General features: G+C 48.9%; 1 protein-coding gene across 11 annotated transcripts in view; it reads left to right on the top strand.

Annotated features, from left to right (window-relative positions):
- Positions 1-27,661, top strand: part of LOC8053432 (ETS homologous factor) — a 140,501-nt gene that overhangs the window by 100,081 nt on the left and 12,759 nt on the right. For all 11 annotated transcript variants that reach the window (XM_040222496.3, XM_040498455.2, XM_040222499.3 and 8 more), the window contains exons 2-3: positions 25,645-25,717; positions 27,193-27,358. In XM_040222496.3, the coding sequence (XP_040078430.1) occupies positions 25,679-25,717; positions 27,193-27,358 (205 nt within the window). In that variant the 5' untranslated portion in view covers positions 25,645-25,678. The remainder of the gene's footprint in view (positions 1-25,644; positions 25,718-27,192; positions 27,359-27,661) is intronic.

The raw sequence follows: 27,661 nt of genomic DNA, 5'->3' as shown, positions 1-27,661 counted from the left end.
AAATAAGCTGCAGGCTCCAGGTTTCACGCGTATGGCCGTAGCCGCACTGCTCGTACATGCTAGTATACAAAAAAAAAAAAAAAAGAAGACGCTGTTGATTGCGAACTAGATGGCAAAAATATCCGCGAAGACGCCTCAGGTGTGTTCGAAGCATGTGTGGCGAGCAAGTCGTCTGCTTCTGCGTTTTCTTGCGGCGACGTCAGAATGACGCCGAGTTTGGATTGGCTTTGATTGGAAGGATTGTGGGTAGACTTCAATGCTAGATGCCGCAAAGTCTACCCACTATTTTTTTTTTTTTTTCAATCGGCCAATAGGAGTTTGGCGTTCTGACGTCATCACAACACCTGTGCAAGAAGCAGACGAACTTAACACTCCGCGTCTGCTTCACTGATATGAATGCTTCGAACATCGTTTGCAAACAGGTTTTATATGACCGGTGTAACAGGGCAGTCATACGACGAAGAAACGCGTCTCAAACAATGCCTGCATGCGGACTGTTTTTTTTTTTTTTTTATGAAGGTATTATTAGTCAATAAATAAGCTTCCCTTATTAATAGTTTTAGGCGCCGCCGTCTTGTTACTCATGTGTGTAAATCGTCTGGATGGATGGTAATGGCTATACCCTTTGTAATGGACGGCAGCTTGCGCCACCTAGTCGGCTACTTGCCAGACTTACGGTTGCCAGACTGCTGCCCCAACAAAGCATTTTTCATCCGCGGTGGCGAAACTAGCTTCCGACGCCTGATTGCTTTTGCGAACTATAGTATACTTTATGGAATGCAACCCATTTTGTGCTAAACCTTTCATCGTAGGCAGGTCCCGGGTTAAAATGAAAAACGAAATTTCTCTCTCTCTCTCTGTTTATCAATTTGCAAACAAAAAATTATGATGCTCGGGGGAGTCAATTTCGGTGTCCTGCAGCATCGACCGAATCAGGTGCTGCGCTTCGTACACGCATACTCTGCGGGAGTTCCGTTGCGTAAACTATCTGACAGCGGAAAGAACAGTTTGTTAAAACAAAACAAAGGCGTCTGATGTTTCTGCTGTAGTGAGGAAATTTGGCCGGTTCAGCCTGGCTGTAACCCAATTTTGTTGAGAGCGTGCATCCAGTAATTACACGAATATGTGCCGGTATACAACATCAATCTAGTTCGAAACCGACAGAAGCGGAAATTGAGTTCACCGGTATGTCAGAGTTCACACCTTGAGCTTTCGCTCCACGTTCTGTAAAGCTGCGGTGCGTTTTAACGCACTCGACGACCGAACCTGCTTAATCGCGCCGAATAACAGGCCTAAGTTGAGCTATAGTCGGTATACGTCAATACAGGGAGGTCAGCTCGAACTTCAGACAAACACAAATAGAAGGAGCGAACGTGGACACCGCTGCGTGTATGTTCGTTCCCTCTCTTCGCGTTTGTTTATGATGTTCAAGCTGGACCTCTCTGTATTAATCCCGCTGTTGGTGCATCATTATTCGCGAGCCGTATCAGTGAAACTAAAGTAAAAAAATAAAAGAGGAAAAACAGCTGGTTTATGTTTATAATGAATGCCCGACACTGAGCGAAATAAAACGACGAACAAAGCGTTTCTAACATACTCATTACAGCCTCACTTTATCGAAATTAATCGCCCCAATCATTCGATGCATAGGAAGTAAGCAAAAGGTGTACATCAGCATAAAGAGCAGAACACTACAGTCAGAGACAATTGTAAGACACGCGTGGCAAAACACGAGAATTTTATTGTCACTTCGCAGCGAAAGCGACCACGACATCCCATTGCCTCCTTTGCGCGCGGCGAAAAGCGACGAACTTCGCGGACACGCAGACAACCCGAAACTAGCTCGAAACAAACAAACAAACGAGACGGCGTTCTTTTCAACGGGGCCGTCCTCTGGTCCAGCTGCCGCCGTCATTCGGGAGAACAATGTATAACAGCCTTCCTCCACTCTCACTTGGCCCCGTCATAAGTGCAAGAGTTCATCTATTACCGTGTACCCAGACGCTTGCCGTCAGCAATTCGTATACGCGTGTTCCTTGTCTTGGATACCGACGTCCTTCGTTCGTCTCGCGTCTTCGTCGTTTTGTGTCTCGGCATGTTGTGACTGCCGGCTCAGAACAAAAACCAGCCGCGTTGACAGTTACTCAGAGCACGAAGCAACAACCGCGCGTCCGTGCAAGTCAACCGCTTATCACTAATTAAGGAGCTTTAGTAGGTCGTTCCGATCCTTCTGATTACGATACGGTGCATGCGCGAAGGCGTCGGCGGAGTGTCGCGTATTGTTATCAGAGTTATTAGAGAGTTTTACTAGATCGTTCCGCTGACGTTGATAACGACACCCGGTCCCAGCGTGATCGATCCCAGCGTTATCGAATTCGATTCTTTGAACGCTCGAAGCAGACGTCCCAAACTATAAGTCACTGCCCTTTTAAGAACGGCAGGGTGGCCTGGCAGGTCCAGGGTATCGTAGGGTCGCTCCGTAACCAATGAGATTACGATTTTAGCCGTTAAGAACACCAAACCACCAATCACAAAGCGGGAGCATAATAAGCCAGTTTAGCTTATTATTGTCATTGACCATGACACCAGCCCGTGGTATCATGAGGCTTGGACTGCGGTGTTTGCCTCGCCGAGGATCGGGGGTTTATCGGCCCTCTAAGGGCTGCCCATGCCCTTCCGGACAGTGACAAAAAAAAAAAAAAAAAAAAAGAAGTAATGCTGAACCGTGGAGGATCAGGCGAGGTCGTAGTTTCTGGATTTGCATCGAGGGCAGTCTTGCGTGGCCGTTAATACCGGCGAGTGAATGCGAGTACTTTAAAACAGAAAAAAAAAAAAGAAAAGAAAAAGAAGATAGATACAGAACTTCATGTCTGCGTGACACTAGGGCGGGTCTCGACCACGCATGCGCAGACTATTTGACCTTCTTGTCCTATCAGTGCTTACGTCTGCGCATAGTGCATCCAGTCTCTCTCTCTCTCTCTCTCTGTCTCTTTTGCAACTCCATCCGGGCTAGGTCGCGACCGGGTGTTGGCCCTAGCGCGACAGACTTCACGCGAGCGTCGCCTCGACCCGAGGAGCGACCAGAAATTAACATGAGATCTATTGCCCTTTTTGGTCTATATAACTTGCTAATAGCCCTGAAAAAAAAAAAAGCAGCAGCCAACACAACGCAAGCACATGCATTTCAAAATCGCGGGATTGATGCCGAGCGAAGCGGATGTCGATATCAATGTTGTTTGCAAGTTCAGAAAGAACGCGGGCGCCGAAACTAGATTTGTAGGTAGCCAGTAAAGTAGAACAATTCAACGGCAGACCCTGACTACCAACACTAGTGGCACAACATGTGCTCCAGAACGACACGAGCCTTTCAGGTGCTCGTTCTTTCAGGACGAGCTCTTGGACTTTGACGATTCTCTGAACTTCGAGCATGCTAAAGACAAACTGGAGTTGTGTTCGAGGCGGTAGAACTTGAGTTTTAGCATATTGTGTTTTGATATTGGAATCTGTTTTGATACGGGAATCTGTTTTGATATTGGTATCTGGTTTGATATTGGAGTCAGTTGGTCTTTGAATCGGTTTTATATTGGAATCCCTTGATATTGAAATCAGTTGATTTTGGAATCAGCTGGAATTGAAATCAGTTGATATTGGCATCAGTGTATATTGGAATCCGTTTATATTAGAATCACAATGCTGGAATCCAGTACTGGCGCCGCTATTTTGAAGCACGCCTTGACAGGCTGCAGTGCCCAGGCTACATCCGATAAACTTTGCTGAAAGGCTGCTAAATAAAAAAAAAAAAGAAATGAATACTAAATATTGAGCTGGGTAAAGCAAGAAACAATCTTTAAAGTTTGTACGGCTATTTTTGGTCCCATGTATCGTTGTCAACGATCGGGTACCAGCCGACAACACGATAATCGAGGCGTAAAAAATAGAAGTGTCTGGGCAAGAAAACAAAATAGTCAGTGGCTTTTGGACACATAGAATTGCGATACGGAATTCGAGTATCCTTATCAGACGAGATAGGCGAATTCATACGCAGGGTTTGTTCTAGGCTTGGGATTGTGACCAAATGCACGCCGATGTTTAGTCACCGTTCCCCTTTAACAACTTTATTCATCACGGGTCACATGGGTGATCCTCGCTTGAGAGCACGAGCTTCGGAGCTTTCGTATGTCGCCCACAACCTTCCCCTTGGTCCTAGCTGAAATAACTGAGGTAAGTTTCGGTGGTCTTCACTCGAACCCCGCGAGGCAGTCCAACCACGTGACTGATACTCCAGAAAAAGTTATCACAACAACACATTAAAAAAGTTTAAGGATGCTGTGAAACGCTAAGCATGCAGAGAGCAAGTCGTCTGCTTTTTGCGCAGGAGTTGTAGTGACGTCAGAACTACGCCGAGCTCCGATTGGCTGTGATTGAAAGGATAGTGGGTAGACCTCGATCCTAGGTATCTAAACTCGCCAAACACAAAGTTGGGGCCAAAGTTGGAGGAGCTCGCGATTGGCCTATCACGACGATGACTTCGCGCTTTTTTCTTCTACGTCCAATCGGCGCGCTCCGCAAACTTTCGACTCCAACTTTGTGTTTGACGAGCTTAGGGCTTTGGAAGTTTTGAGGTCTGCCCATTATTTTTTTTCCAAACAGCCAATAAGAGCTTGCGCGTCATTGCAACCCCGTGCAAGAGGCAGACGAGCTTGCGCTCCGCATAGGAATACAAGCCTATGTGCATGGCCGTGAACACGTAAAAGTTTTTGCGAAACAGTGAGAACAACATCGCAAATAGCGTCAGGCCACGCTTCACTCTGACTTCCGGTCGAGAAAATGTTGACACGCGTATGGAACACAGCTGCTATAGTGTGTATTTTTAATATGCCTCTTGCGCTGAAGCTTTGAACAGGGTTGTGTATTGGGAGAGTTTGGCCATTCATTGCTTTGAACAGGCGAGCATCTCGTGGCACACCACAGGCGGCCAAACAGCCCCTGGCGGTGGTCGTGAACTCTAGAAATGCGACTCGACTACTTTAAGCCGTTGCAGCGTCGCTAGAGTGAAAAGGTGACTGAAAACTTGTCGCGTGTGAAGTTTTCCTCACGTCCCATATTCATCGGTAGAAGAAACGAACGTGCGTCCCAAACCAGAGCAAACAGCGTAGTTGCGATCATTGCTGCTCATTTGCTACTGACGCCATAGTCACCGGGACGCCGAGATTGAACGCTTCTAGTTCACGCTTTAAAAGCCGTTTCCAGTATTGTGACGTCGCGGTCTGCTGATTGGTCGACGCTATGTCGCACTTTTAGTTGACACTCTAACCTCGGGGGTGATATTCGGCGCTGGCGGCGGCCTTTGCTCCGCCCACTGGCCAAACTCTCCCAATATACGGCTCTGGCTTTGAACAAACTGTGGCGCCCTTATTTTGGGTAGTACAAGCTTACCTGATTGGACCTCGCGCTACTTATAACACGTTAACTGAGCATTTTTTTTTTTTCTGTCGGGTGTTGAAGAACGAAAAAACATTCTTGGATGTTCTTTTTCTTTCTTTTTTCTTCATTTTTACCTTAGAACACATGGAACGGCGTCTCTTGGCTTACGTGACATGTGATTCGACAGCGTTCGAATGTTTGCTACTTCTTTGTATTTTCTTCGTGATCTCGCGTTCCACACCAGATCAGACACGCTTCTACATGTGTGACAGTTTGAGACGCTCAAGTTTGTACCGGTTTGTACTAGTGTGCCTCAATGTCCTTCTGTTTAGGGTGATGCCATCGTTTGTAGTACCCGATGCCGACAGCACGCGCTCACAGGGAAAATACAAAGGAATCGCAGGAAACAAAATGTTGCCGTAGTACAGTCAGGGCCACGAGCGCGTGCAAAGACACGCGCTTCAGAACAAAAAATAAAAATAAGCGTTCGAAACAAAATGGCCAGATGTCATCACCCCAAGCAAAGCGCACATGGAGGCACCCTAGTTTGTACTACCCAAAACAAGTTCTAACAACGAATTCCAAAGGGGGGCGGACGACGGATAGTTGCAAAATCGACAACGCGATTTCACGTCGGAAAAGAAGTGACTGACTAAAAGGCAATACCGACAGTAGATAGTACGTTTTGCCACTTCTTGTTCGGCAATATTAGCCCCGAGAGCGAACACAAGCGTCGCTGCGGTCGCTGCGCCCTGATTGGGTGAGGTGTACCGTGACGTCAGGGCGAGTACTCCGCTCCGCGACCTCGCATCGGCTCGCTTCCCAGCACCGGTTTCCCGGTTTGGCGTTGTGTCCCGGAAGCTCTTCGAGGAGCTGGACTTCGTGTACCCGGTGTACGAGACGTTGAGTTAGGCCGATATTGACGTGCTTCCGTACATTTTATAAGCCTGCTTGCCCTTTTTACCTTCGAAATTGGGTTACGAATCCCGAAAGCTATCGGAGGAAGCAATTCCGCCGATGAACATCGCCGTCCGTCCCCACGACACAAGGCAATCTTGCGAAGGGTCGGTGAAGCGGTGGCGCAAGTGTTTCAGACGCTGCAATTCTGTTCCTTGCCTGTTCATGATTTTGGACGATATTACATCCCGCTTTCGAGGCATTTGAAGTGGCATTTATATCAAGGGCCTTTGGGTGGTCGGCAAATTAGCTCGCTACCCCGACTCTGCGCTTCCACTCTGCATGCGCTGGTTCGCAGATGTTTTAAAGACCCTGCATCTGATGATCTTTGAAGTGCTCGTGGAACAGGGCTGTTTTACGTAAATGTAGCTTCTTCGTGAATTAATTATATAGTTTATACACGTATGCAGGCATATTTCTTAAAGACGCAACATTACTGAAAATTAGTTTTTTATAGTAGCAGCAAAAACGGCCGAATTGGCCCCAGTTGCTTGTATGATATGTATTGAACTGCCCAAAATATGCACAGCAATGGTGCCGTAATATGGAATGTTTATACTTTTTCCTGACATTCTCTATTCGAGCCTTGGGTATTAAAAAAAAATACACCGTTTAGTCTGAATTGTCATTTCCAATTAAAAGAGACTGCTGCAGGTCCCCAAAAGCTTCCTCAGCCTCCGAACTCCCTACAGCTGGACTCTCTGACAACAGAGGAAAACAGGAGTAAAAACAAGCATTCGATTGTCTGTCCAGTGGTAGATGCAGCACTAGTAGCAGAAAATGTGGAACCTGTGAAGGGCGACAGTCTGCGTGAGAAAAGCTTTTGATATTTTAGCTTCAGGGCAGTTCGATTTAAGTAAAGTCTCAATTTTAGGGCTTAAGGGACTAATAACGAGCTAGACATTTCTTGAGGGTTGATATAAACAAGTCCACAAATACCACCCGTGTAGTCCTTTGAAATACTATCCGAATCCAGCAAAGGTTAAATGCGAGCAATGTATATAATAAATGTTCCTTGTTTCTATTACTTTGCTCCTGCACTTGGGCTGTCTTACTTGTGACTCTCTCCCCATGGCCCAGACTGTATTTAGCATGTTGCTCGAGGAGCATGCAGCTTTTCTGCTTCGGCGATCTTGTTTAAAAGCAGAGATACAAAAAAAAAGTATACATAACCTGCCAATTTATTCAGACCATCAACACCATTTATTGTGCGAGATGTAAATCTATAATGATGCTCCTGCAATTGTGGCCATATTTCTTTATTTTCATATACCAGCTGCGATTCATGCGTTGCCTGCCCTGTCAACCATGCTTAAAGTGTTGGTTGAAGTTTCACCTGTAGCTACAGGTTATACCTCAATAAAGGCACATATAAAAATTTACACTTCCTACGAAAAACACGCCAAAAGAAATGAAATAGAAACGAGCGCGCCGACAGCTAGCGTCGTCACAACGTCCACAGGCCGAGCGGGGCGAGTCGGGGGAAAAATTCTCTCCTCGCCGTGACGTCACCCCGGTTCGCCGTAAGGGGGCGCCACGCGAACTTCTCGGGGCTAATAGCGTATGCATACTTCACGCTGAATGGTGGAAAACTCAGTCAAAGGTATGTGCGTTTTCAGCGCTTTTCAGTACACAAGCGAAAAAATGCAGCGTCTCTGGGCTATTGATGCACGTTCAGCGCCTTATAGTCAGCAGAGGAGACCTACGCATGCGGAAAACGTGTTTTACACTCGTGTAGACGTAGGTGTCTGCGTCCCATAAGGCGAATATTGAAATGGTCTATCTTTGGTTACATAGTATCGTACGATTCGCCGTCGTAGTTCTATGGAAATGAACAATAAAAAAAATACAGCAGCAGAAAAAAAAAATTAAGTGGCAAAAAAATGGTTGTTTATAAAAAAGGAAATAATCGTTCATAAAAAAAAAAATGCCGGAAGCAAATACACTAACGTGGGATGCAACACGGGCAATCAATCTTGTCGGCCGTCGGTCTGACAACGCAATTCGAGTCGAGTTACGGATACTCGCTTTGAACGTAACAACCCCGGGATCTCTCTTTGAACGGTTTTCACCGAAAACTTGACGACAACCGCCCGAATATAATCGGCATTATGCTTAAACGCCTATTGGTGCCAAAATAAGCACCTCTGACTACGACTAATGGGGTTGCAGGGGACCCATGCGAACCTTGAAGCACGTGCAGGGAAAGCTCGCGCTGCAGAACCCAGAGATCCTAAGCTCAATCACCTCCCATGCCAGTCTCAATGTATCACTCACTAACTGCGTGAGGTCCGTTAAAGACCCCAGGCTGTCAGTGGGGCAGCATTGACTAAATTTCTCATTTACAACGGGGTGACAAGTCGCTCGTTGGGGCTGACTTCCAGCTGTCTAAACAAACACGCAACACAATGGACATTTTCCCAGTAAGCCTCCGCGCAACCCCTACACCCTCACCCGGCCCTTGCTTCCATACTCTCGCCATTTTCGGAGGGCGCACGACCAGCATTTTCAACGCCTACCTTTGGTCGTATTTCATCATTTCTTTTTACGACTCTTCTTTCAGCATTGGTAGTTTATACGGAACATAAAAAGCAACGAAAACCGAGATAACGGCACGATGCCAATGTATTTTGCCCGCTGTAGTCGCGTTGGGCTTCCCACCATTTGTAGTTCCAAAACAACTCCCCAGACGGCGCAGGCCGCCGCCCGATTAAAAGGGTTCAGCTGAATCCATCCATCCAGGTCCATCACAGTTGTTACTTTGACCAGCGTTAAATTAGGATGAGCGGCGCATTCCGCCAGGGCACTGTCGGCGGTGCGTTCAGCACTCGAGATCGGTGCAGATCACCGCTTCCGTTCGACAAGGACGGTCAAGCGGGCGGACGAACGGGGTGGACGCCGGTGAGCTGACCGCCGCGAGCGCCCTTGGCCGTAGCCTTCGAAACGGGTCAAAGAACGCTTCGCGCGCGGGCGTCTTGCATCGGCGACGAGCCAGCCGCGCCGGGCTCTCTTCGAGAAATCAGGTCAGCCGAACTGGGTGAAGCGCATTCATTATTCATAGCCAACCCCCGACTTGGGAAAAAGGCTCGGGACGGGCCCGAATTGACGGCTCCGCATGGCTATGCCAGAGCTCGGCTTTGGCTCGGCTAAATTTGGCTCCAGCCGAGATTAGTTTGTCTGCTCCTCGCATGAGCGCTGCGATTTCATCTGGTTAGGTTCGAGCGGTCGCGTTTTATCTGGCGAAAAGGAAATCTTGCAATTCCGCACCCCATTTCGCGCGTTACGACTTGTATTTTTTCTCGTCTTGGCGAAGAATGGTACTAGTTAGAACAAAACTAAAACTAACCTGCTATATATATATTTAAAAAAAAAAAGTGGAGAACAGTAGGGTTAGTTTTCGATTATTTGTGGACGCTTAAAGTTCCTGTTAGAATCCGCAGTCCTGAATGACGATTATAATAACGTTTCCGTGTTTACGGCGTGAACCGATCAAATTCGAAAATTATCCCCCGCGCTAGTTTTATATAAGCAAAAAAAAAAAAAAAAAAACGGGGGGGGGGGGGGGGGGGGGATTAAGAAAATAAACCCCTAAGTTTCGCGGGGAGAACCCTTTGGCTACAGTCGTATTTTGCCCTGACCCGCGATACGGGCCCCCCACTCCACTGCCCTTCTTTCTTGGGGAATCACGCCTGCTGTCTCGTTTCCTCATTTTACGGGTATATACAGGGACGTTTTCCCAGTATTCGGGTCGCGCGCGTGCTCCCTTAAGGCTGGGAATTAAAATTTATAGCGAGGCCCCATGCCCGTGCCCTGTATGTATATATATATATATTTTTTTTTTTCTTCGTCAACATAAAACGTGAAAACGCAGATTTTTTGTTTTTTGTCCGACACCCAACAATAGACGCCAAAAAACACCGGATCTGGGGAAAGAAATAAGCCCCGAAAACACGAAACCGTAATTATGATCCCCCCCAATCGTCCTCTCGCTCAGTGTCGTCGAGTTTCACCAATAGCCAAAGCTGCACGTGCTCGAAGTGATTCTTGTTCGCCACCAAAGAAGCTATTTTCAAACCCCAAGACCAAACAAACAATTCTGACGCGATAGGTTGAATACTTAATAATAATAAATCCCCTCCACGCCCCCCCCCCCCCTTTATACTAAAGTATAACTACCGTAAACGAACACAGACCATTCCAAGGATTGCTTTGCGCGCGCTGCGATCGTCAACACTGGGCTGCAGAACGCGTTTCTAAGGCATGCGGAGCGCCAGTTCGTCTGCTTCTTTTGCAGGAAGTTCGCGGTGACGTCACAACGACGCCGAGCTGTGATTGGCTCTGATTAAAGGATAGTGGGTAGACCTCAAGGCAGCTTGCTCTGAGGTCTACCCACTATTCTTCCATCAGAGCCAATCACAGCTCGGCGTCGTTCTCACGTCACCACATCCCTTGCAAGAAAAGCAGACGAATTTGCTCTCCTTATAAAGGCATGCCTTTAAACCGCACTAATCGTATATTATATATATAAAAAAAAACACGATGTTTGTTTCACACATGATGACAGAATCACTTGCGGACGCCCCTCACGCATGTTCTGTGAATGTTTGTTTCATACATATCTATGCTTGGAACATGTCTGAATGGCAGGCTTTGTACGACCGCTGTGACTGTCATGCAAGGAAAACATCCGCCTCTCAGACGGTATCTCCAGGCTGTATTTTGTACGATAGCAGACTGTATTTTGTATAACAGTGAGACACAGAGAGAGAGAGAGAAAGAAAGCAAAACACGACATTTGAGCTCCATCGCGTCATGACGGAAGAGAGACGATGGGCCCATTACATCTCAATCATCACCCATCTCTCAAAACAACTGACGCGTCCTTTTTAGAGACAAAATAAAATCAGAAACAGCGGGGCTTTGACAGAAGGCACGACGCAGTGCCGAAACAAGACAAGCCAACAAGCGAGAGACAGTCCGTGAGACGCGCATCTCGAAATCCCATTGAACACGCGTGTCGCGCGACCGATCTGCGCTCTACGGCCAAAACGCGTTTGTCCATCAAGCATCTTCTGCCGCCGAGTGCCTCTGAGGTCCCTATATTAAGTCCGTCGCGGCAGTCACGACGTCCGCGGGAGACGCTGGTACCATTTCGAAGACAAGGCCGGCGCATCCTCCCCGTCCCCTCTACCCCCTTAGTAAAAAAAAGGAGGGGAAATTATTATAATGCAATTAAATGCAAAGGTGCAAGCCTTTACGAAGTTTTTAGGGTTTTTTTTTTTGGTTTTTTTTTTTTGGGGGGGGGGGAGTATAATTGTTTAAAGGGAGCGAAATTATGAAGGCGATTTGGTTAGGAGACATCATAATCCAAACCCTGAGCCAAGAAATATAAGATAACGGACAAGACTAGATAAAATCTCCAACACCTCAGCTTGCTTCCTTTCCTTATCAATACTGAGGCGTTTTCCAAGTATTGGGATAACGCACACATTCCCTGGGGAATAGGGAATCCAAAGCCCGTGTGCCGTATTCTTCAACATAATCCCGGATAAAAACGAATTTTTGTCCAAGACCGAACATTTACGTCGCAAATCGCCAAATATATATTTTAAAAAAAGTTTTTGTGTTTGAAGAGAAGTAGATTCCGAAAACAGGGAAACCTTTCTTAGAGGCGTCTTTCGCGGTCCACCGACGTCCCACCGGAGTGTAGCAGTGCAGGCCCTCTGGGAAACAGAGATCCTCCCGGCGGGCAGGCAATGATCGAGCAGTTTGATACCGGTTCCACGGAGGGGAGGAGAGGCTCCCCGCGTGGCTGTCGGGGGGGTATCGGTGCGTCGTCGGGGTGGGCGCCTCCCGACGGGGCGTCCAGTAGGCCCGTCACCCGATCTTGCCGAGATCTGACAGGCGTCGGGGACGCCTTCCGCCGGTCCTCGGCCAGTGCGCTGCGGTCTGCTCGAGTTCATGACGTGAGAGTCGGGTTCCAACGATGGCGTCGTGACTCGTGAGCGAGCTTTCTTCTTAAGTGGCGTGTTGAAGGCACTATTGAAACGGCCGTTTATCTGCGAGTGTGTGACGAAAAGAGTTGATAAACTTAAAATGAAAAAAAAAAAGGAGTGGATTTCGAGTTTTGATGACGGATCTCCAGCAAGCGCTCGCCGCTTTCCGTCCTATGAAGTTTTGATGTACACCCGCCGGCAATATGAAGGTGAACACCTTACCTGGTTTCTTGCCTGTTTTACGGCTCCCGAAAGCTATATTAACTCTCAACGTCTCAAATGGTATACGTGGCTTGGGGTCTAAACTTTGCGTTCTAGCCCTCTTTCTGAACAGAGCTTGTTCCAAAACTTTCAGGAGCGTCAAAAACAAGAAGAGAGCTGTACACTGTCAGTGTCTACGAAAAAAAAAAAAAAAATGCGGCAGAGAAAGAGGTAGAAGCACACAGCGTCTTTTTCTCTGTCTTAGCGATTTTTTTTTTCTTTTGCGTACTGCGTTACAGATGAAGAACCACTAACCCAACTGTTCATCTTGATAAAAAATAAATAAATCCTTCTCGAGGTTCATTTTGCTTCAGCCTCGTTTTCTCGTGTTTATCTTTTCCCCGTCCTCAATCCACTTTCTCTACTGCACAAAATCCCCTCCTAAAAGCACGCACCCGCACATACGCACACACCTAGCCAGCTTTGATTAAAAACAAAAAGTAATCGTGGCGTCACTTCACGAGATCAAGCACGGCGGCTGACTCAGAGGTTGCAAACTTCGTGCCCTTCACTTTCTCTATCTCTATATAAGAGCGGAAAAAAAAACAAAGTGACAAAGGTCTTTGGTCGCTGAAAGCCGTCTAGAAAAGAGACAATCGGAAACCCGCCGCGAGCGCGGGGGGGAAAACTCTCACTTTCCCCGGGCAGGTGTCGGGGAGAGCGTGACATTAATTTGTCGAACCATTGTCTCCGCCGACCCAATTTCAACAATAAAACCCTCGAAATAAAAAAAGAAAAACGGGCTCAAGGTGCGCTAATGAAGCGGCCACGGCGTGTGTATACATACGCGACGACGTTGCCTCTCTTCTCTCCGTCAAGCTCAAGGCTCGCGCCGCCTTTTTCGCAGACCTACAACCGCGCCATCTCAAGGCCCGCATCCGCCATCTACGCTCACCCAAACATATTCCCAGCGTCTTAGAGCGGTAGTTTCGAGCTTACCGTTTTCCACGTAAAAGACGTAAAAAAACGGTAAAAAAAAATGCGACGTAGATTGACTTAAGGTATTCGGAGTCCGACTGGGGCGTGCGAATTCTTGGAGTCAGTTGGCGTAGCCTTGCAGAGTCGGTAGACGGCGGTAAAGGCCTTTCACACAATAGCTTTAAAAGCGCATTCACATAGCGGCGTTTGACTACGTTACGTTCTGATAAAGCGCCATTCACACAGCAGCGTTGGGCCACGTTACGTTATGATAAAGCGCCATTCACACAGCAGCGTTGGGCCACGTTATATTGTGATAAAGGGCCATTCACACAGCAGCGTTGGGCCGCGTTATATTGTGATAAAGGGCCATTCACACAGCAGCGTTGCGCCACGTTATATTGTGATAAAGGGCCATTCACACAGCAGCGTTGGGCCACGTTATATTGTGATAAAGGGCCATTCACACAGCAGCGTTGGGCCACGTTACGTTATGATAAAGCGCCATTCACACAGCAGCGTTAGGCCACGTTATATTGTGATAAAGGGCCATTCACACAGCAGCGTTGGGCCGCGTTATATTGTGATAAAGGGCCATTCACACAGCAGCGTTGGGCCACGTTATATTGTGATAACGGGCCATTTACGGAGCAGCGTTTGACCAAGCTGCGTTGTGATAAAGCTTCATTTGCACAGGACCTTTTGACTGCATTCTGAGGACAAAAGGCCTATCCGCACAGCACTGTTTGACAGCGTTACGTCGTGATAAAGACCCGCGAACATCACAGCGTTGGAGATTGCGTTTGACTACTTTGTCACGACTGAGGCCTATTTACACAGCACTGTCTGACTACACTACGTTGCGCTAAAAACTCATTAACACGGCACCGCTTTGTGAGGATTCAAGGTCCCTTCACGCAGCTTTTGACTACATTTTGTTTTGCGTTACGTTGTTATACGACAGCGAGTTTCCGGGAGACTCGTGCTCCTGTGAGTCGCGTGCAAAGCTGCTAGTTCAATTAATAGTTGCCACGCTCCACAAAACTCGACGAATGCCCTCCCAACGTGCTCAAACGTAATCAAACGGTACACTGTGTGAATGGGCCTGAATGGCCATATCCGCTGGGTTACGACCGCGAGTCACCGAGACATCTGCGCTTCGTTTACTGACGTGTGGCGATCGAATTCAAGACGTAGTTTCGCACGCGACTTACGAAGCACGGCAGATGTCCCGGCGACTCACTGTCCTCGTACGCCTAGTCAGACGTAGAGAAACGCAGAGGTGTTGAATGGGCCAGACAGACAACTCGCGCCAGATGACGAAAGTAATCCCTGGAGAAGGGGAACAAGGGGACAAAGGCGGATTTTTTCGGTCGCCCACCAGCCACCTAGCTGTGTTTGGAGATTTGTGTTTGTCCTTTGTCCCCCTTGTTCCCCTTCTCCAGGGATTACTTTCGTCATTCTTGTCCAGCTCGCTTGCACCTTTGCATTTCATTGCATTATAATCATAACATTAAATTGCAAGCTTCACCCTTGTTGGTGTACGACTGGTGGCGCGGCTGATAAAACCCGTTTGCTCTACTGACGTCTAACCCCTGGTTAGCTCAGTTGGTAGAGCGCTCCACCTGTAATGGAGAGGTCCCGGGTTCAATACCCGGACCAGGCGGATTTTTTCGGTCGCCCACCAGTCACCTAGCTGTGTTTGGAGATTTGTGTTTGTCCTTTGTCCCCCTTGTTCCCCTTCTCCAGGGATTACTTTCGTCATTCTTGTCCAGCTCGCTTGCACCTTTGCATTTAATTGCATTATAATCTTAATCGCGCCAGATGCCAGACGTGCGGTCGCGGACAAAATAACCTAGACCACATCAACGGGTTTGCATCTGAGGTTCACCTTATTTGTTCGTGTCTCCTGTTGGCGATAGGACCAGCTTCCGGGTCTCAACTGCGAAGCTTGCGACGCCGAAATAGGTGCACCAGCCATAACCGCGGGTAATCGTAATCGCATCATTTCTCAAATAAACTGCGCGGTCGTACAGATCGCTTCGCGACCGATCGACTAATTCGTCCCGCCTCAACTTTGACCTCAGCCAAAAAGTCGGGCTGTGTCGACCCGAGAAAGACCTTCGCCGGAAGACGCGCGTCTTCCTGTATTGCTCCATCATCGGAAAGCGGCAGCTATATACGTGCGGGCACACAAAGACACACACGCGGATGACAGAACGGCTTAGAGCACTGGACAAAATATTATCCAGTGCTTTAGAGCGGCTTACACACTAGCGCCATCTCGGCGTCTGATTAATGCCGTCACATCGCAGTCTTCATTCGCGGCCAACTTGGCCGGGCGAGGCAGACATCTGATCCCGTAAACGGACGAGACCCGCGCGGCAACATCCTGAATGCTGCAGCAATCACGCACTCCAAGTCCTGTCCCCATAGGTCCGGTTTTCCTCCTCTGAAACCGTGTCCTCCCAATACCGCCTAGGAGATACGGCCCGAGCGTGACGTCATCGTTTGTGGATCTCCGACCCGCCCCCAAGCGGCAAAACACGGCAAAGCGGCAGACGCGTCCGCTAGGCGGCACTGCTTAAATCCACGAGCGATGACGTCTGGGGGGCCTTCTCTTCCAGGTGGGATTGGTCCTTCTCTCCCATTCGCATTATCACGCGCGCGCAACAATAACAGCGAAACTAATCACACACACGCTAATTAATACGCAAAACCACGCCGCGAATTACGGGATGATTGGTAGTGCCTCCCTAATTGGCAAAGTAGATTGCTCCGTGGCGCTGTCTCCCTTAGCCAAGGCTTCTTGTTTTTTGTTCGTTTGTATCTGTGTTTTTTTTGTCCGAGCTAACGCGGTGGTCGGGCGCGTGTGGTCACGTGTGCCCCCCCGACCCCTGACACGACCTGTAGCATGGCGCCGGGCGTTTGTTTGTCTCCTGGTGCGAGGCGCAATTACCAGTCTTCTGCGCCCGCTGCGAGGACACATTGTCTGCGCGCTGCAGCGGCTAAACCGAACTACCACCTTGACGGCTGATACGCGGAGGAAGCCACTTTGGACGGAGCCGCGGATAAGGCCAGCAGGACTGCGAAAACACCAGACGCGACGAAACAAAGGCGTGTGTTTGTGTACACAGTGTATCACCTAGGACCTGTCTTCCTTCCAAGGGCACTCAGCGGGCTTGACGAGGCAAGGACTGCTGAGTAAGCGAGCAAGACAACCTAAAATGCTCAAACAAATAGAAAAAAAAAATCTCACGATTGAAAACGTTTACTCCAGCTGAACATAACAAAGAGAGCAAGAAAAAAAAATATTAAGCAGAGAGAGCGTGCTGTGGAGATTGGGTACTACAAGAAACCCTAAGTTTAGAGCGGGTTATTAACGCGCTGTGGCGTGGCTCAGTGGTAACTCGCCCGCTTCACACGCAGCAGACCCGGGCGATCATTTTCAAGAATTTGGCAACGCCGACGACGGACGCCCTACGTCGCCAACTACAACGTCAACAACAACAACAACTACTACTACAACATCAGCAAGTTTTGCACATTATTTATGCGCCGCGCGAAGTATAGTCCTTACAAGATTCGATTGTCGAGGGAAGAAACGATGTTCTTGGCGTTCGAAACGTGTACATCTTGATAAAATAACGTAAAGCGAATTTCAGATGCACCTACGTACTATATCCTATTCAACGCATGACAAGGGAACAAAGTAAAGTCCCGCAAGGAGCCAGACTTATGTGTGCTACAGTTCTCGAGGCGAACACGAGTGTAGGAAATATTGCGCATGGATGTCGGAACGGGGAATGCGCATTTACTTAGCGCCACGCCACCGCAACGAGCCGCTGAATATATGCTCCTTTCACTAGCGTGAAGCGTTCTGTCCTCGGCATTGAAATAGAAAAGGTGCGCGCCTCATTAATCACCAGCTGGTACAAGCACACGATATCAACGGGGAATTTTCCAGACAGCATCCGGAACATATTTATTTATAAATGTAATGCACAGTTGTAGTACACTGTAGAAAAAAAAAAGCATCGCATCACTTTCAGATTGTATACTCAACAGAACCTCTACTTTTTATTTTCTCCTTTTTGTTCTTAACCTGGCCTGGGTCAACACTGAACACTAGTGAAACGTACTCTTAGAACAGTCAAAACGCACGAGCCAGTACGGACCATTATAAAATTATAAACGAAAGTACATGCTACTCGACGGTGCTTGTTTATACGGCTATTTACGGGGCTGCGCGAATATTCAAATTTTCGAATAGTAGTTTCGAATACTACGCTTTTCGATATTCGCTTCGAGATGAACTGAGAATATTGTTACTTTTCGAAGCGGTGATCGCGGCGGGTTAGCCCCGTTGAGTGCGCTTCTCACCAAGCCCATGTTCACTGCGGAGAAGCAACCCCAAAAAGCTCGCGGTCTCTGTCGGTATTGCTTCCCCGCAATGCACAAGTGCTCGGTTAGAAGCGCACTCAACGGGGCTAACCTGCCGCGATTTTGCGAGAGCATATGCTGGGCAACCCCCGTTCATCACTCATGCTTGGTTTTTCTTTTTTTATTTTGAAGTTGTAAAAAGCATAATTGAACATAGTAAGCAGGTTTATAAATGCCGTCCATTGGGATAGCTGTGAAAACTTAGTTGTTTGCATGCCACAGTTCATAAATATAGTAACAATTGCAAATAATTGAGATTGAAGTGGACAAGTGGAAGGTTGAGAACAACCTTATGAGTTCAGCTGAATTTCCGTTTAAGCATGGTGCACGGTAGGTTAAAGGCTCCGAAAAAACTATTCGATTCGAAAATATTCAGCCAAAGTCACCATTCGTATCGAACTCAGAATCCACTATTCCCACGCGGATAGTTATTCATTTACTCGTTTCGATGCCGGAAATGTCGAAAAGACATAGCATAAGGGACAGTGGAGACATTGATACATACAAAAGTACTTTAAACGCGCCTAAAAAAAGAAAATTAATCGCTTGGCACTAAGTTACTATCATAAAACAAAATATAGGGAAGACACAGCTATTAAAAATGCTGAAAAGTCGCGATATTTTGAAGACGCTCTAGGTTGATATAGGCTGACGTTCGATATATATTCCACGCGATAAAAAGGAACCATAGTGATCCGTCATACTTCGAAACACGACTCATCAGGCTTCTATGATACACGAGAGTTTGGAACAATCCAAAAGATGCCGTAGACACCAAAGATCGTCCATGCCTCTCCTGATCCTATATCGTACGCGCTGAGAAGCATTCTTTCGTTCTTTCGGCGTGCACTAGCCGCTCTGGCCAGAAGAACGCGATAACGGTGAAGTGCCCACGATGCATTATTGTTTTGTTGCCGCTGTTGTTGTTAATTCCCTTCAAAGACGGACGGGTCGAGCCAGGGGGGATCTCTCTCGCATACGCAGGCCGGCGGCGGAGAGCTATACGGCGTTCGCGGACGCATCCGCACCACGTGAGTGAGCGGCCAAACGGCAAGTCACGCAACGCTGTGCATGCAGCCAGCCCAGACCAACACCATATCCCTCTCTTCGCGCAAGGCCCCAGAAGAGCGCGCCCGGGGTAATGGTGTTGCCGCCGTTTGCCGCGCGCGCGCGCTTAAAAATCTCGGCGGCGGCTCACACACAGACACACACACACACTCAACGCAGCGCGGGAAGCAATGCACTCCCCGGAGAAGAAGAAAAAAAAAATGGTGGGCTTTCTTGCGTGGCCAAATGCGCTCTCGAGGAGCGATGCTCGGCCGGCCCGAAATACTCCGCTTCGCTCTGTTTTTCGAGTCGCTAAACTGCGCCGGGCCGAAGCAGCGGCGGGAGCAACCTCCCCCATTCTTTCTTTCTTTCTTCCGCCGTCCGCCATCTTTTTTTTTTATTACTATATCTTTTTGCGGTGCTTTTAGAGAGCTGGAGGCGCCCAGGCGAGCAACGATCAGGGTGCACGAGCGCGCGTAAGAAAGCTCCGGCCGACGGCGAACTAGACGAGGGTGACCTCAGACGCTCATCGCGAACTGTTTGGGGAACCTCACCTGGCGATCCCGCCGCGGAGCGCCTCACCATTGCCTTCTTATACGGAGCGCAAGTGATCGTCTGCTTCTTTTGCGGGGGTTGTGGTGACGTCAGAGCGACGCCGAGCTCTGATTGGAGGATATTGGGTAGTCCTCGAAGCAAGCTGACTCGAGATCCTTCAATCAGAGCCAATCAGAGCAAGGGATCGTTCTGACGTCACCGACTTGCTCTTCACATCCGAACGCCGTGACGATGCGCGTTTCGTCTTAGGTAACGAGGCCTGCTGAATTTTCTGCGTCGCCTCGTGAGACCCATACGGTGCAGAGCAGGTTTAAACACGAGTGCGGCGTCAGACTGGACGCTATAGGCGTAGAAATATAGCGTCCAATCAGCGCCCCGCGTTGGCCTCAAGTACGTGACGCAGAAACCTCAGCCGTGCTCGGCCTTGCTACGAGGAGGTGTACACACACTGCTCGCAACCCTTTTACTCGAGATAGGACGCGCGTGCGTACAGCCAACAAAGAAGGCGAGGAATTCGGCCTTGGTCGGGCGCGTTCGCAACAAGTCCTTCTTCGGATCCCGTGATACAAGATTAGCGCAGCCACAACAAACGATAAGGAGAGAGAGAGACGGCCTCCAGCAGGCGGCGGTGCTCCGTCGGCGGCGTTTTAAACCAACCGCGGCCGACACGGATAACAATGATCGCAAAGATAACGCGGATATATACCGCGAGCTTGAATTAACATTATCGGAGTAATGTAGTCTGGAACGCTTGTCTCTGTTCGTTTCGCCATGTTGCCGAATCGCGACAAAGTGTGCCCAGGGCCAAACCTTTCTTTTTTTTCTGTTTTTAGAGATCTTACCTGTTGCAATAAGACAGACAGTGCGCAAGATAAAAAAAGGCAGTCAGTTGACATGCGAACTTTTTTTGAGTATATATAGGCATGACAAAAATAATCCCTAGAGAAGGAGAACAAGAGGGACAAAGGCATTCTCGTTTAAAAAGGGCTGCAGTCTACGGTACCAACGTAACGAAATTTTGTCACATATTTTTTAGAGACTTGCGAACAATCAAAATACCTCGGTTTCATCGCTGCCCGTTCACACACTTGCGTTTGACTAGGACTACGCAGCATGCAATGCGCACTGTCGCAAGCCGTCGCAAGAGGCTCGTCTGACGCGGTCGTATACAGTCAAGCGCAAGTGTGAACGCCGGTTGTCGTGACTTTCCCCTGACGGCATGCATAACGCAGTGTTATTCGATTAGAACCACTACTCGCACGGCCCTCATATTTCGGTATAAACTTTGAGGAGCAAATATTTATTACATTCCATATTACGGCCAATGCCAGTGTGGAAAGCAGCAGACGCCGCGCTTACGTTATTAAAGCGTCGATTGCACAACGCTGTGTTCACAACATCGTCGAAAGTGCGCAGCGTCGACAGCGGGGCGTCAGCATTTGTTTTTTGCTAATACACGCAGTAAGAAGCAGCAAAGTATGCAGTACGTGCAGCGTTGCCACGAACGATCTTTCCACTACGGCGAATTATATTAAAAGAGGCGTCCGAGGTTGAACCGGCTAGCCGCTGACGAGTTACACGTTAGAGAGGAGAAAACATGCATTGCAATGCGAACTCTTTGCATCGCAATGCCAAAAGGCACGATTGTTTTTACCATGACTTTTCTTTTTAAACTTCACTGGAGATGCAACTGTGATCGAAACGTTTTTGTCTTTGTTGGCGACAGGCAATGATCAGCGATGCTACGCGCTTGGATAGAGAGCTCGGTCATGCTCAAAAAATCCATCCATGTAGCCAGATGACTTACGGACGAACAGCAAACGATTCGACTCCATGTCGAAAAGAACGACCAAAGGGCAGGCGAGTTTGCTGCGCATTAATCATGACGTGTAAACCCTGCGAGAAGGAACTTGAAGACAAATTAGAAGGCCACAGAAGAAAGGTGACGGACAGACAAGTGGCGCTCTGTCTGTCTGTGCCTTTTGTTCTTTTGTGCTTTGTAATTCATTTTTAAGTTCCTCCCCAGTCTCGGAGTTTGCACACCATGATCTACATTCGTATGGAATATAAGCGTGAACTTACAAACGTCGGCCGGTTGGTACTGTCAGCGCCTTGGAGCGGTGCCTTTAGGAATGAAGACGGGAGTTGACTCCTGCCCTGGCTTTTGCGATAGCGCGTTTCTTTCTTCTACGCATGCGTGTATGCTCGCGTGCTCACCCTCGTATCAAAGACGATTGTACAACTGGATTACGGTACACTAAAGAGTAATAGCAAACACACTCCAGATTTTCTTTTTTTTCGAGAAAATAACGCACACGAGAGTGAAGTGCCCACCCCAAAACTGTATCTCTTTTTACACTTCCATCAGCAACGAACCGTAAAAAAAGGGGGAAAAAAAGCAACACTGAAACGCAAATCAGCAAAAAACGAAAAAAAGCCCATCCGAAACGGAGCCCATAGTCGTCAAACTCGCAGAAGATTGCCAATGGTATATACACGAGTTCAACGCCCCCTCTTCACAAGTCCGTTAGAAACACGCCTCCTCCCCCTCATAGAGAGAAGCGGGATGATGAAGAGGAGGAGGGATGCGCCGCACCGCCACACGGACGATGGCGAACCTCATTGAAATGCAGCTCAGCCTTCGAGAGTACCGTTCGTTCAAGGAAGCCAGCAGCGAGGGAGAAAAAGCAAAGAAATACACGAAAAAAAAAAGTGTAATCGACAAACACAAAATTAAAGAGGAAAAAAAAAACGGTCTCCGTTCCGCTCTAGCATGTTCACGAAGACGGCGCGTCCTCCTCCCCCGAGAGCGGGAGAGAACGCCACATGGGACTCGGCGAGTACGTACAGTGTACATTCCGTCGGCCGCGAGCCCATGCCGAAAAGACGACGTCGACGTTCGAGACGATTCCCGACTCATTTATCTGCCGCAATGCCCGCGCTTCGGCGAAGAGCGAACCGCGAGTTCGTCTCTGCTGCTGCGGCCGGCCGCTTCTTCTGTGGGACGGCTCGTGCCCGCGCTGCTGTTGTTCTTCGGTAGGGCGTCGTGGCCTTGTAAGCGAGTCGCCAGTCTGCTCTCGCGCTGAGGCTATTTCCAGAATTGGGCTAGTGTCGTGTCATGCCGCCCGTCGGAATGCTGCCTGCGTGCCTTACGGGCGCTTGTCTCCCTCTTTGCTGTTTACCTTTCCCCAGTGCCCGTTGTCTGCTTCGATGTCCCGCCTTATATTGAAAGTGAACGGATTGTTTTATTATTATTATTATTATTATTATTGGAGGGGGGGGGGGGGGGGGCACGTGCAGAGAGAACGAAGGCCGGTGAACTTTCAACGTTATCGAACCTGGGCTTTCGTCTGAACCTGGGTTCATTTATGCTTTCTGCAATGTCAAACGGAAGTCTCTCCGCCACGATAAGCTTGCTTCAGCATCGTACCACGTCACGAGCCACGCCAACCTGCATTTGTACTTTTTCCTGTTTGTTCGTTCACACGCTCGCTTTCTACTGTAGGCAATGTTGTAAGGACCCATCGCAGCAATTATAAAAGAAAGTTCTTGGGCATATATATACGTTTATCACTGACGACTACCGTTTAGTCGGATCAATTACTTCAACTCTTCAGCGAACTGAGCTCGAGTGTCATTAATTATAACGAGAATAGGCGGGCGAAGCATGGCAACCTTGCTGGCTAGTTAATGACCATAATGGTCAATGCCCCCCCCCCCCCCCCCCCCTTTCCCACCAAATATGTCCTGGGCGTTCCTCAGCTGAAATCATGAGTCCGATTGCGATGCGCGAGAAGTAGAAACACTTTAGTTGTAGCGATAGAACCAGTAGAAGCTCATTGTGATCGCGCGCTCAGCAGCACCACCACCAAACGTGCACTACGACAGCATATCTGATGAAACTACAATGGTAGTCAGACCGCAGCAAACCCTGGGGTGACGCATGACGTCAATCGGCTTCATATAAGGCGTCCACACCAAAAACCGACCAAGTCTCAAGGCGGTGCAGTTAAGTGTGAAGACGAGTGCACGCAAGTAAACAGCAGGGGGTAGCGTCGAAAAAAAAGAATAGAAAAGCAGACCCGGAGGTGTCCCTCACCGTGGTCCTCCTCGCCCGGGCGGGACAGCAGCGACGCAGTCCCTCGGCGCGTCCTGACCCAGTGGCAGGAGCGGGAAGGTCGCGATAAGCCAGGCCACGCCACATCCGCGTATCGTGGCCCGCGGTGTTTTAATTGGGAAGCAACGCCGATGGCTCCGCTCGATCTGGGTTATTCGGTTAGCCGCGCCACCATTATCGTCGTCCACGCCGGGCCGGTTGCCGCCGCGTCGCTCGAACCCGGTCCTGATATATCGGGACGACCGGCTCCAGAGACGCCAGCATTGCGCCCTAGGGGACCACGTCGCGGGGACCTCCTCCCGCTAGGAAACCGGCCGGCGCGGTGACAGATACCGCAAGCGGAACTTGTTGGCGGGAGACGGTCCCCAGATGTCGGCTGTGGTCACGTTGAAGCCGGAGTCACGTTTCTGGTTAAGTTGGGCCGCTTGGTTGGTCGTTGTTCAGCTCTCGTGGCACTTTGGGGTGAAGACGTCTCAGAGCTTGAAAGGGACCAGCGGAAGACCTTAGGGTGGAAGCCGACGTGTCGATACGAGATTAGCTTTTTCGGGTCGTGAAGAAGGTATATATAGTCTCTTGGCGAAATGTGAAGCCACGGTTACACCGCCAATACATCGTACAAAAGAAATAACTGCAGACACAAGTGAGTTTTAGAGTTGCGTACACGAACAAACGCGAGCATCGTGCGTCAACGTTGCGTGCTCCCCACTGCGCGTGCGCGGAGCCCAAAACTGCGTTTTGGACTGGCGCATGGCAACGACGCGCATGCTCAGTGTGGAGCGCGCAACGCGAACGTACAGCGCTTGCTTGATTGTCTTACTTGCACGACGGTCCTCTCTATTGGTCGTACAAAAACTGCCTGCAGACATGTTTGAAGCGCACATATTAGGCTAGGTGGCGCAAGCTATCGTCCGTTACAAAGGGTTAACCATTAACATCCATCCAGCCATATGTAGTTATGTACGGAGCAAACGTGCTTGGAACGTGATTCAGGCGTGTCAACGCAAATATTTCTGTCCTCATGCGTGCAGCGATGACATGTTTCTTGTACGATGTACTGCGGTTTCACCCGACTCATCAACTGGGGCGGGGGGGGGGGGGGGGGGGGGGGATTGCTGGCCGAACGTGTTGTACTTGACAACTTTGGCAACGAAGCCAAAGCTGTATGGTTACCCATGCGCTCGCGCAGATTGAGCGCCGACCACAGATGTGCTCGCGCAATCTTCTTCGGAAATGGACAGAAAAAAAAGTTCCCAAGTATAGCACACCACAGCTCGGAGCAGATGGAATGAAAGCTCGCGCTGCAAAATCCCTGGGGCTCCGTCCCCACCCCTGCCCGTTTCGATCTGCGTTAGCATTGTACACGGGTATGTGGTCGTGTATCACCACCGTGGTCCGCGCTGGCTTTACATCTCTCACCTAGTGCGGAGACACCGGGCCACCACAGGTGTAATCCAACAACGAACATTGGACCGCTCCCGCAGTCTAATGCCTATTTGGCGTCGTTAGTCGGCAGACCGTCCGATTAATCGTCTTAACGCTCGCACACTCGAGCTAAAGTGCCTCTCAACTGATCCGAACAAGGAGCGACAAGTGGGACAAAGCCAAAGTGCCCGAGCCCATTACAAAAGGCAGACGGCCGGCGCTGCTTCTGACAACGCTTCCATTCTCCCGCGCAACCTTCGCTGTCGAGGAGCGTCGACGGTCGAGGGCGTACCCTTCGGTAGCATCGTGGCGAAGCTCTCACGAGTACGCGGCTAGGCCTAACGACGTGGCCGAGGGTCTGTTCGACCTTTTACTGAGACGACGCGTGTCCTTGCGGACGGTGAAATAAAGTGTGTGTGTGTCTGTGTGTGTGAGAACATTGAAACGGCAATGGCTGTTTACAGCCTTCGCTACAATTTCGCCTCTCTGCTTGTCTGATTGCAGAGTCCAGTCAAGGACGCAGAACCTCGCCTACAGAATGATGGTCAACCAAACAGACTTGATGGCTCCGCATGAGGTGAGACCGGTGCTTTGGGTGCCTCGGCATTAAAGAGATAACCCGAGCAGACACGTTATGACGATCAGCCAACCCGACCGCCTCAAAGGGCTACTTTGCTCCCATCTCCCTTTCCGCAAAAAGGGGGGGCATTCAAAGAGATGCTTTTTTCGCGGGATTGCTCGTACAAACAAAACATTGCGCACAGCTACACTCTCGTGCCAGAGGCTTCAATATAGCGAGTATTAACTATCGACCATAGCTGTGTGCGCGACTGCTGAGCGCGTGCTGATGGCGAGCTTCCACAGTCCCTTTGCAACGTGCATTCCGCACCATCAAGATTGCCGATCTTAGGAGCCTATTAACGTGAGCTAGTTCTAAGCATGCGCTCTTTGTTGCGGTGTAATTTCAAGGACAACAGCGATCATTTCCATTCAATCTCTCCTTTGCACAATTTGATGACGTAACGTGGGGATCGCAGTACACCCCAATGAAGATATTTGAATGCGGTTCATAGATTGGACCCGAGCATTGCGTGGGCACTCGGTTTGGGCTCGTGATAACTACTAGCTCGAGAAGCATTCTGGAAGTGGCCCGTGTCCAATCGCTGCAACGACAATAGCCGAGCCATAGCAATGTCCGGAACTCAGCGTGTGTCCTGTGCTTTGCCAACCCCAGCGCGTGGCTATGATCAACATTGGCGACATATAATAGGCCCCAGATCACGTGACCGCTTGTTCTGGCTGCGAGTTGAGGGGGTGAACGCTGCTCGTTTTTCTTTAATTTATTTTTTTCTGGGACTTCTATTGCATGGGGTGAAAAACGAACGCGTTTTATAGGTCATTAACGTCAGGCATCCGTTCTAAGCGGTATTTGCGCAAAGCACAAAAATTGTTGCATCGCCCCTTTAAGTTAGGTTACGTATAAGTCACCGAAACATTCGTGTCTCGAATGTCGCCTAGCTGTCATGCTTTCTCCTTGAACTGCATGGTAGCCTCGCTTAATATGAAGCACAGAGGTCCCGGTGACTTCAAAGTAATATTTCGTACCGTAACTTAACGTAAGAAAACGGGGCAGGGTGAATGAACCTTAACTTTGGCAAGCTTGGAATTGCATGTGCTTGCCTTCACCGGCAGAAACATTACGGCGGCCAAACTTTAAAAATTAAAAAAAAAAAAAACTGTTTAGCAAAATCCAGTTTATTACCTCTAGGATGAGACCATAGAAACCGTACAGGGAAATTGATATTCTGATATGGGAGTCAGGCCATAGCCTCTTCTACACTAGAGGAGGCTATGGTTAGACATACCACAAAGAGAGAATCCGTTTCAGTGTAGCGAAATGAGAGTAGGGTAAGTTGTTGGGCTAGTTGGTTCATCTTAGTCAAACATATTTTGCTATATTTTATATGTTTGACGAAATGAGAGCCTCGCAGCATGTAGTCACGCTACCCGGGCACTGACAAAATGACGACGATTCTCTTTGCTTTCGCGCAGTCTCCCTACAGCACAGAAGAACAGTTCATGTACGAACCGACGGAAGAGGACAAGAACGCCTACTGCAACCTGCAGCCCATAGGCCTGGACACCTCAGACCACGTGACGCCCTGCCTACAACACACAATGGACCTCATGCCCCCCTCGAGGCCCATACCATTTGAAGGCAAGACCCTATCTTACGACACAAAGCGGGGAAAAAAAGCTAGATAAATAAAAGGAGCGGTCAGGAATGTGTAAACCTGCGTATGTTTATTTATTATTTGGTTACCATACAGCGTCTTAGAGTACGTTATTGCGAAAGAGGAACGCGAATACATGTCGACAAGGCTACAGACTTGTATGTGGCTTAAAGGGATACTACAACGAAATTTCAACGCTCATTTTTTGGTCTATATGTGTTCAAAAGAGCAGTATCACATGGAACCTACATATATCTTGTTAAAAAAGTCTCGAAAAGGAATTTTAA

This window comes from Ixodes scapularis, unplaced genomic scaffold (assembly GCF_016920785.2).
Source record: "Ixodes scapularis isolate PalLabHiFi unplaced genomic scaffold, ASM1692078v2 PGA_scaffold7__128_contigs__length_106722199, whole genome shotgun sequence".
Classification (NCBI taxonomy): domain Eukaryota; kingdom Metazoa; phylum Arthropoda; class Arachnida; order Ixodida; family Ixodidae; genus Ixodes; species Ixodes scapularis.
This window is presented reverse-complemented; position numbering and strand designations above follow the sequence as displayed.